Source organism: Myotis yumanensis, unplaced genomic scaffold, assembly GCF_028538775.1.
Source record: "Myotis yumanensis isolate MYYU_CA2020_CCGP unplaced genomic scaffold, mMyoYum1.0.hap1 SCAF_10, whole genome shotgun sequence".
Taxonomy (NCBI): Eukaryota; Metazoa; Chordata; class Mammalia; order Chiroptera; family Vespertilionidae; genus Myotis; species Myotis yumanensis.
The window spans coordinates 19,013,595-19,024,125 of NW_027223761.1; the positions used below are offsets into that span (position 1 = coordinate 19,013,595).

Consider the following 10,531-nt stretch of genomic DNA (forward strand, 5'->3'; position numbering starts at 1 on the left):
GATTCCATTAACGGAGGCCTGGAAGACCCTGGCCTCTCGGTGATTGAGGATGGAGCCAGCAGCCGCCCCCCCCCCCCCCCCCGCAGCTTGGCTAATGGAGTGGAACTGTGAGCGCGGCTTCCTAATCAGATCAGCTCTCATTTCCACACTCTCCGGTGGCCCGTCCCGGCAGAAGAGGGTGAAAACCAATGCTCCTCCAGCCGGGAACAGAACAGGATGTACCTGAAGACTGGATTCCCGCGGGCAGCAGGCCCTGCCCATCAGCGCGGGTGGTAAACATCACCAAGAACAGGGAGAGCAATACAGCAGGGCTACAGAGAAGGCAGAGGACATGGTTTCCAAAGTCAGTTCCCTTTATTAAATGATTTTTTTTCCACAGACCAGAAATACAAAATAAAAGTAGAAATAGGCCCCAGTTAGGAGCTACAGGCCTGAGCTCACATGACCCCTGTGGCAGCAACTTGAACAGGACAAGCAGCTATATCCCTCAGGTCGGGAAAGGAGGACAAGGGTTTGAACCCAGCACTGCCCTGCCTCCCACCCTGTCTCTCCCCAAACTATGAAGAGCCATCCTTGTGAAGCAGCAGGGGAGTAAGACACCCCCGCTGTCCCAGTGAAGTGCATCCCCCCAGGAGAATCCAAAGGCTACATTTCGTATGAGAAACTGGTACAAAAACATGGGTGGGGAGGCCAGGGGGGTGACAGGACAAGCCCAAGGAGAGAGAATTTTCCTCCTCTCTACTCATCAGATCCGGACGCAGAGTCTTCTGAGCTGGGGGGCGTGGTGGCTAGTTCTTCTTCTTCAGAGTCCTGAAAACCAAATGTCTCTTTAGGGGAAAGGTAGAATCCCAGTTGCCCTCCTGGACCTGTTCTGTGGTGAAGGGCCCCAGTGCCCTATCCCCATCCCTAAACTCCAACACTAGCCTTCAGAACCCCAGAATTCCACCTATCCAGTCCATCCCAGTACTCTTATGGACCAGCCACAAACCTCAGCCCAGAAACATCTGCCACCTCCACCCTGAACTCAGATGCCCCTCACCCTGCCAGGCCCCCCAGCCCCCAAACTCCTGCCGCACCTCACTCCGCCTTCTCTTCTTTTTGCTCTTGTTCTCTCCTGAAGAGCTGTCGTCACTGGTCACAAACTCTTTGCTCTTGAAGCTCTCACTGAGCTGCCTTGATGATGACTTGGATGATGAGCCCTTAGAGGGTGTTGACTTCTTTTCCATCTTTACCTTTACTTTCTTCTTCTTCTTTGACTTGTCCCTACATTAGCAAGAGGGCAAAGGGGTAGGCCTTCAGGTTCATCAAGGCCTTTAACAGGGCCTCTCTAGGTCCCAGCCATAGTGCACTATAAACATCAACAGCCAGCCATGTCAGCCCCAAGGGCCCCAAGGAAAAGCAGATGATGTAGGGGTCATAACCTGGACACAGGCAAAACTTATTTATTTGACATCTCTTGCTTTATCTTTAAAAATTAATTACATGAATGATATAATAATATGTATTTAAATATCCCATACCTTCATATAAAATTGACCCTCTAGGAAAATGGGCCATATTTATCCAGCACATCACCCATACTTGGGCAACTGCCTACCCAGATTTGAGAAGCACTGCCACACTGCAATCAGAGGTATCTCTATTACCTTTAACACCCTAATTCTCAACTTGGATCTGCAAAAATATTTGCCAAAAAAAGCAGTTACTGGGCCATTCTGTTCCCAACACTCACCTCTTAGAAGACTCACCCCTGCCCCCTTCATATTCTTTCATGGCTTTTTCATATTCCCTCCTGGCATCCTCAGCTTTGCGATCCCACTCCTGACACACACACAGACACCGTGGGGCGGGGGGGGAGGGGGGGAGCGTTGAGAGAGAACAGAGAATGAGATCCCTTCCCTGATGCAGGCAAAACCCATACAGAAAAGTTCTGCCAACGGCCCCTTGCCCCCTTTCTGAATTACAAGATTCACCACCCCTCATCTCTGCGGCTACTCACCTCTTTCTTCTCTTTAGACATTGCCTTCCAGATCTCGCCTGCCTTCTTGGAAAGATCAGTGATACTGATGCCGGGATGGTCTGACTTGATCTTCTCTCGGCTGGCATTGAGCCACAGCATGTAGGCAGACATGGGCCTCTTGGGAGCATTGGGGTCTTTGCCCTTCTTCACCTGCACAACCACCCAATGCCTTCAGCACCTATATCCCACAGACCCCCACATTCTCCCAAAGCAATTATTTGGATCACCTAACTGGGGACAAAATGGAGAAAGGACTAAACAGCATCAAACTACACTGAGAGCTCCCTAAGGACAGGGACCATGAGAGCTCTGCACCCCAGTGCCCAGCTCATTAGGGGCCCCTTTCTTTGCTCTCCTGGAACAAAGCCTGTTTCCTATTCAGATATCCCAGAAGCTAATTATGTCAAGGACCAGAGAAGAACATTTCCAAGATACTCCTCGAGGCCGAAATCACCAGCTACAAAAAGCAATCCCAGGAGAACTAATCGAGAGGCCCCACTGGTGGTGACAGAAGTCGGACAATGGCCACCCAGCACCCTCCCATTCAGAAGAGAGGCCACACCTCCATAGGCTTCTTGCGGCTCTTGCGATCCTTGGCCATCTTGGCCTTTTTAAGCTGTTTCCTTTTCTTCTCATCCCGGTCACTGTCACCTTCGTTACTGGAGGAGCTGGCAGAGGCGTTGCTGTCAAACCTGCCAAGGAGAGTGGGGCCGAGACTCAGGGAGGGAGGACGGACCCCCATGGCCCCAGGTCAGGAAGAAAATAAGTCCAAAGACACCTGCTGAGAAAGGGGAATGGGAGGACCACACAGCCTCCACCACCATCTCCAACTCTGCTTCCGCCCCTTCGCTGAGGTGGCTTCCACCGCCACCTCTCCAGACTCAGCCACAGCAATGGGCTAGCTGGTGACTCGATCAAAGGAAAGCAAATGGGCTTCAGCTGCTCTCCTTGGTCACAGCCTAACCCAGGTCCCACTCCATCCCCAAGCTCCTGAGGACAGGAGTTCTGTCTCATCAACATGCCCCAAGTCCACTTCACCACTTCCTTCGAGTTACTCATCTTGATCTACCCTGTAGTCTTTCTAGTAAAGAGGTAATTACTAGAAAAAGTGGGGGAAACCCGCTCTGGCCTAACCCAGTACATACCCATGTAATTAACAGTCCTATCTGATACACACAGAACGCCACAGAAGAGACAACCACCGATACCTGCATGGTGCTCAAGTTTTCAAGGCACTTTCATGAGCCTTTTCTCAATGACTCACTATGAACAAGCATGTGGCAAGCACAGGGAGTGGACTCCTGTAGACTTCCTTTCCTATTTCTCCCCAATATTCATTCCAATTCTTCTGGATTAAGAGTCTCCATTTTCTGTTGGGAACCACTGTGTCGCCATTCAGGAAAGGCTCACCCATCCGCAGGCACTTAGGGTGGGTGCATGGCCTAGTTCTGCCCATCAGAGCACATGCTCATAACTCAGGTTCAGAAGGGCCACGTAACCACCTGCTCACCGCTGCCTGAGAGCAGAGGTGCTCCTGGTGTAAACCAGTGGGACTAAGCCTCTGAGGCTTCTGAGGGTCACTTGGCACTGCCTGGGGCAAACAAACCTACTAAAATAAGCAAATCAGCCCTAGCTGGTTTGGCTCACTGAATAGGGCATTGGCCTGCAGGCTGAAGGGTCCCGGGTTCAATTCCGGTCAAGGGCACATGCCCGGGTTGTGGGCTCAATCCCCAGTAAAGGTCATGCAGGAGGCAGCTGACCAATGATTCTTTCTCATCATTGATGTTTCTCTCTCCCTCTCCGTTCCGCTCTGAAATTAATAAAAATATGGACATCAGAAGGAACAGAAACACATTCTCCATGGCTTCTGAGCACCTTGATCCAGGTGCCTGAAGCTAATCTTATCCCTTGGCCTCTCCAGTTACAAGAACTCACAAAATTCCCTTTTATGCTATAGTCGGTTTGTGATATATTTCTGACACTGGCAATCAAAAGTCTTGATCAATATGGGGGCGCTACTGCCGTTTCACAGATGGAAAAACTGAGATTCAATGACCTGAGGACTCTCAGCTGGTAAGTGGGAGCACTGGCTGAATCTCAGCCCAGCCTCTCCCACTACCCTTTTCTGGATTCACAACGTGCCTTGTGCTGACACTTGACGATTTTCTTTTCTTTTTCTTTTTTTTTTTAAATATATTTTTATTGATTTCAGAGAGGAAGGGAGAGGGAGAGAAACATCAATGAGAAGAGAGAATCACTGATCGATCGGTTGCCTTCTGCACGCCCCCTACTGGTGATCAAGCCCGCAACCTGGACATATGCCCCTGACCGGAATTGAACCCAGGACCTTTCAGTCCGCAGGCCAATGCTCTATCCACTGGGCCAAACCAGTTAGGGTTATACACTTGACGACTTTCAAAGCATCATCTCCACCTATCACCTCACTGAAGGTCATTTTCTACCCTGGATCAGTAGCTTATGCTGGGGACGCAAGAAATGGCCAGATATCTCTGGTCCCTTTAAGCTCACAAGCCACCCCCATGGGGTGGACCCAAAACTCACTCCTCTGCCACGTCCTCCTCTTCTTCACCTGGGTTGAAAGACTCATCTGAAAAGGAACACAGGATTCATCAGTTTTGCCCCATGGAAATCCCCTCCCCTGACCCAGACACCTGGCTCTGGCGGGAAGGGTCTGACAGCCCCCCGCCCCGGCACTGCCAAAGCTAGCCCACCGGTTTCTTCTCCCGAGTCATCACTGCTGTCGTTGGCATTCTCTTCCCGGATCTTGCCCTCCTCCTTCATCCGCTCCAAGTAGGCATCGTGCTGATCTTCATCAGAGTCAGCATAGTCATCGTAGCTTGGGTTCATGCCCTAGGCAGGGAAGAGATGGGAGTAAGGGCCACTCGCCCAGCTGCCAGAACCCCGGCACACTCAAAAGCACGCCCCCATGCCTGTAAGATCAGAGCAACAGCCCCCAGCTGGGGCTGAACTGTCCACACACAGCCAGCGTGCAGGGCCTATGCCCCGAAAACTTCCTGCCAACTGGGTTAGTCCAAGCTCCTCCCTCTCCCAGCCCCACTGGGGGCTCCTGGGGGCGGCAGAGACTGATCTAAGGTCATGCGAGGAAACCTGCATCAGGAGGGGAAGGGTCACACGCACCTCTTTCTTCTATAAGGGTAAGAAGAGAAGGGAGAGTGAAAAAAAGCCAGAAGAGTCCCTGCCCCTTCCCCCACCACAGAAAGAACGGGAGCGGCTCAGTCTTTCCACACACAGCGGTACCTCTTTCAATCCTCGGTTTTTGATGTTGAGTTTTTTTGCATTGACAAAATCAAACAGCTTCCCATACTCCTCCCTGTTGGGGGAGATGCACAGTTACCAGACAGGCAGGGCCAACGAGAGGAGGGGTACCATGGACCGGGCCAGACTCTGGGGCCTGGAGCTCTTGACCACATTATCCAACCCAACAGCTCAGAGACACTCGGAGGACAGCAGGAAAGAGTCTGACACTAGTCTTGAAAGAGGAACCTGTACAGCTCTCAAGAGTTCTGAGAAAGAAAAGGTGGGGAGGGGTGCACCGAGTAGGGGGAGGATGCGAGGGGAGGGGATGTCATCTTTTGACCGGATTGTATTTCATACTTCACCGTTGTTATGAGGATTAAGTGTGAAACAGCGAGCACTCGATAAACATTAGCTGCTGTATTCTCGGGCACCGAGCTCATTCCAGGAAAGGGAAAGATAGCATTTCCATCGTGGGGGGAGTGGAGGAGGAGAGGGCTAATACTGAACAAGAGCTTTAGTAATATGGAAAACAATATTGTTAAGAACAGGAAAAAAAAAAAACAATGCAGAGGCTTCCAAAGGCTGAGCACTTCAAGGAGAAGAACCAAACCCCAAGGAAGCAAAAGAAAAATTCTGCTCAAGGCAAGAAGGGACGAGTCACAGGCCAACCTGGGGGTCCCAGGCCTCCCAGTCAAGACTGGGTAAGGACCAGGATACCCAGGAAGGGACTGGCCGAGGCTCTCACCTCTCAATGCTACTGAAGGTATACTGAGTGCCCTGCTTGGTCTCAATTTCAAAGTCAAAGGACCGTGTGGTGGTGGTGCCACGGGCGAAGTTGACGAAGGAGATCTCATCAAAGCGGATGTGCACGGGTGGCTTGTGGACGTAGATGAAGCCCCGCTCCAGCGGGTACAGCAGTCCTGAGCTCGCCTTGTAGGAGCAGGTGATGCACTGGGCCCCGGAGTGCCTGGTGGAGGGCACAGGGAGCCCAGTCAGTGCCTGAGGCAGCAGGTGGCACAGAGCCACAGAGAACATCTCTCGGGAGTATATCTGCTCAGGCCTTCAAGTGAGTGAACCTCACTAAGCTGCTCTAATGAAGGTGACTGACACCATCAAGATACAACCCCACCAGGCCTCTGAGAAGCCGCGCTCCCATCCCAGGGGGGGCTTACCCAGGAGACGTGGCACAGCCCACCCTCGTAGCCCAGGACCCGGGCCTGCACGCTCACCCTTGGAAGTTGCCTGGAACTGTGATCTTGCGGTTCACCAGTGCCTTCATGACCCGGCTGACCATCTCATAGAGGGATCCCGACATGTTCTTGGTGAGCCGCCCCTCAAAGCGCTTCTCGACCTCTTCTCTACAAACAGAGGAAGATGAGATCACGAGCACAGCTGCCTTCTAACGCACACCCATCTCCTGCAGGCAGGGGCGGGCATGAGGGAGCACTCACTCATTCATGTTGAGAGTCAAGGAGATGTCCTCATCCTTGGAGAAGAGGAGGATCAGGAAGTGGTAACGGGTCTGGCCTTGCTTGATGGGGGGATCCAGGCTGATCTGGTAAGGAAGAGCCAACAAGGCTTAGCACCAGTCGAAGCCCCACGAGAACTTGCTGACTAACTAAACCCCAGTGAAATCCACCTGCCAGACTCGGGCAGAAACCAGGCCAATCCACTCCCGGTGATTTCTGCTCACCACAAAGAACATCTGGCGCTGGTCCTTGTGGGGTAGCAAAAAGAGGCGCAGCACCGTGGTGTAGGGGATCTTGTAGTCGAAGGTCTTGCCGTGCAGATGCAGAAAGGTGGGGTAGATCCTAATGTCGTACCGTCCTCGGGGAGTCAGACACTGCAGCTCCCGGAAGATACAGATGGCGTCTCCAGTGGCCTGGATCACGTCCGCCTTAGACAGCACGTTCTGGGCAAAGGCCTGCGAAAGCACACACTGGTAATGGAGCAGCAGGACCTGTTCCCAGGCCAGCCAGGCCCGCTCGGCACCATCTGCCCCCAAGGTGACCAGGGGAGGCCTCACCTCAACAGGGTCCACGCCATCCTCTTGGGTGGGAGGCACGTAGAAGCGCACCTCCATGAGCGAGACCTCTGCATCATCGTTCTGGTGGAACTCCAGGGTCACCTCATTCTTGCCTGTGGTGCACTGGGACACGTTGCTGAGGGGAATCTCGAAGACCGGCTGGTCGCCAATGTCAAAGGAAAGCAGCTGCCCTGTGGGGAAAGGGCTATCAAGCCACAGCTCCTCCCCTCGAGTCTGCCTAAACCACGTTCCCACCAGACACAAGTTCCCTGAGGACAGGGCTACCCTGTTCACACTGCACCCACAAGACCAGGCACAGCGGTCCTTGATAAATACATGATGGATTACAAACTGAGAGGAAAGCAGAGACAGTGACAGAAAGAAACAAGTTAAAGGCTGCCACCCTCATCCTACCTTCTCCCCAAACCTCAACCTGGCCCAGGACTCACCACCAAACTTCACCGTTCCCCAGTTCCAGCCCTTCACACATAGGTCCTTCTCCATTAGCTCAAGGCGATAGTGAGTTTTGAAGAAATCAGCGAGTTTCTCAAACTCCTGTGGGTGGAGCGGAGAGAGCAATCCCAGTAACACTGACGGTTTTAACACAAGTTTGAACATTCTGCAATTATCTATTTCTGAGAAATTGCCCCAATATACCTTTTATCAGAAATCCATGCTGATTTAGAATCTCAGCTATAAAACACTGTAAGAGGTTGTTTCTGGGGACTGGATCTCTGGGAGGGGAAGAGCAGAGTAAGGAACTGACCGCTCGTGGTTATGGGCCTCACAGTGCTATCTTGGTGCAGATATTGCTTTAATGAAAGTGAACATTAGAATAAAGTGGACATTAAAATGAAGTAAAGTCTTCAACTCAGGCAGTTCAAAGTGGAAAAACAAAACCTGAACTAACGCATCAAACTAAGACTCTGCACCTGGATAAAGGCAACAAGCAGAAACCAAAAAAATAAAAACGGCAGAAAATCTTCTGGAAGTCAAGGCACAAAGACACTCCAGACTCTGACACCCAAAGCTGAACACTCATTGCCTGGTGGCCTCAATCAATGGCCCTGCTCTACGGAGCTCAAACCAGCAACTGCGGGGTTACCACAGGAAGGAGACCCAACTCTCTCCAGAAGATTAAAATGAAACCAGATGGCACCATAAAAGGGGGATTATGGCAAGAGGACACCTCACCGATTCTCGGAAGCCATCATACTTGTAGACATGGCCGTTCTTTGTGAGCAGCTTAAGTCCATGGCCCAGAGCCACCCGGCGCCAGATGCCTTCCGTCAACTCCCCAGCCTGGATGTTGTCCACTTTGCCCGTCTTACTGTTCTTGAAGATGATGCCCTGGCGGCTCAACCTCAGCCGACCATCATTCTGTTGGAAAAAGGGGTCCAAATGCATCATTCTAGGCTGGCCAGGTATCAATCCAGAAGCAACAGCTGAAGTGCTGGGGGCCAGCAAAAAAGGGACAAGTAGCCAGGAAGCCGGGATCCTAATCCTGGCTCTGGCATCCAGAACCCGTGCAGGTCCTCCGTTTCAGGATTCTGGATTGAACGGCAGGCACGGTCCCTTCAAACTCAGACCCTGTAACTCTCGGACTTTCTCACTGTCGCCTTTCGTTGGGGCAACACCAAGTACAGGACACTCTGACTCCTTTTCCAAGGTAGCAACACGACCCAAGCGAGCTCCTGTGAATGGACGGTAAGTCTACTCCGCTCCCGCTTCCCCACCTCCATCAAAAGCGCAAGCCCTTCTTACCATGGAGCCTTTCACCTCCTGGTAGATGTCGTTGAACTCCAGTGTTTCTGCCATGCTAACTGCCCCTTTTGGCCTCAACCGGGAGCTGGGCCCCAAATCCTGGATGGGTGTGCAGACACTCCCTCAGCAGGCTGGAAATCTGAATTCAAGAGGGAGACACCTGAGCATGAAAGACAACACCTCACTCTGCCCACGGATGGGGCCAGGTGGCAACCCATGGCTGTGCCTGCGAGGTCGAGGATCTCTGCCTGCGAGCCTTCAGGTGGGCTCCGCAGACCTCGAGGGGCCAGACCCAGCCCCGACCAGAGAACTGGGCCTGGAGTAGCGCTTACACCCCAACCAGACACAGGCTCTGGGCGCTCCACCGGGCGCCATGGCAACGAGCAGCCCATGGTACCCCCGGGCCAGCCCGGGGCCCGCACTTCGCCCGCGCCCTAACCCAGCTCAGGGTGCAGGGTTCCCCTCCGAGCAACTGCATGCGTTCCCACCGCGTCGCGGCCCCAGCCTCGGGTCCCCCCCGCCCCATAAAGTGGATTCGCCCGCTGCCCGCGGATTCGAACGCGGAACGGCCCATCTGGAGTGTTCCGCGGGGGAGCAGGACACGACCCTCCCGGGGCACGGGGACGGCGACCACCCACCTCCTCTAGCAGCAGCCTCGCGGCGGCCCCGGTGCGGGCGGTGGGCGCGCTGAGGGACGCGGGGGGAGGGGGCGGGGGCACGGGGTACTGGGGGGGTACACTGGGGAAGCTTTTCCCGCGTGCGCCGCCCAGCGTCCCGCCACCGGAAGCTGTCTCCGAACCATAGAGAGGACGAGCTGGCTAGAGAGGCGCGGGCCCGGGCCGGCCGGCGAGGCGGTCACATAGAGCGTCGGCGGGTCTGGAGGACCTGAGCGCAGCCGGGCGGCGAGGAAGTCCCAACCGCTTGGCGTCGGACTAGGAAATGGGGACGCGTAGGGCTCTTTAAAAACTACAGGCACTGCCTCAGCGAAGGACCAGCTTCTAAAGAGAAAACGTGTAGTGTTCCTTTAGCGGACTTTCCACAGATGCGTGTGTTAGATGGACGTGGGCCCCTCTCTTCTGCACAATCGTGGTTTTTGTGGAGTGGAAGGAAGTCTGTGGGCCAAGAAGAAAAATACTTTGACTTGTGGAGAGAAATGACGCCTCCCACTGGCGGCGCAGAGAGCGCGGGTGTTGGTGTCGCCGCGACAGCCCTGCTCTCCCCGGGATCACATGGGATTGGATCCTTTTGGAGATGAGTTCACTGTCTGCGCCCAAAAGCCTCGCTTCTCTAACCACAATGTATGGATCGCCCGGAAGAGGCTGGTGTCAAGTTCAAGTGCTGGCGTCAGATGCACCTTGGAGCCAAAACTGGTGTGAAACCGCATCAGCCTGAGAGTGCGGGAGCCATGCCCCGGCTGTAGTCCTAGGATGCATCTTGGAAAC

At 53.6% G+C, this 10,531-nt stretch overlaps 1 protein-coding gene across 1 annotated transcript; it reads right to left on the minus strand.

Annotated features, from left to right (window-relative positions):
- Nucleotides 1-332: 332 nt before the first annotated feature.
- On the minus strand, nt 333-9,823 carry SSRP1 (structure specific recognition protein 1). Its single transcript, XM_070428027.1, has 17 exons — nt 9,728-9,823; nt 9,090-9,228; nt 8,520-8,705; nt 7,775-7,880; nt 7,326-7,516; nt 6,993-7,223; nt 6,751-6,854; nt 6,529-6,657; nt 6,045-6,266; nt 5,300-5,372; nt 4,753-4,891; nt 4,583-4,628; nt 2,583-2,712; nt 2,000-2,170; nt 1,733-1,821; nt 1,077-1,263; nt 333-810 (listed from the first exon to the last, which is right to left on the minus strand). The coding sequence occupies exons 2-17, from the start codon at nt 9,141-9,143 to the stop codon at nt 739-741; spliced, it is 2,130 nt and encodes a 709-aa protein (XP_070284128.1). The 5' UTR covers nt 9,144-9,228; nt 9,728-9,823; the 3' UTR covers nt 333-738.
- Nucleotides 9,824-10,531: the final 708 nt, after the last annotated feature.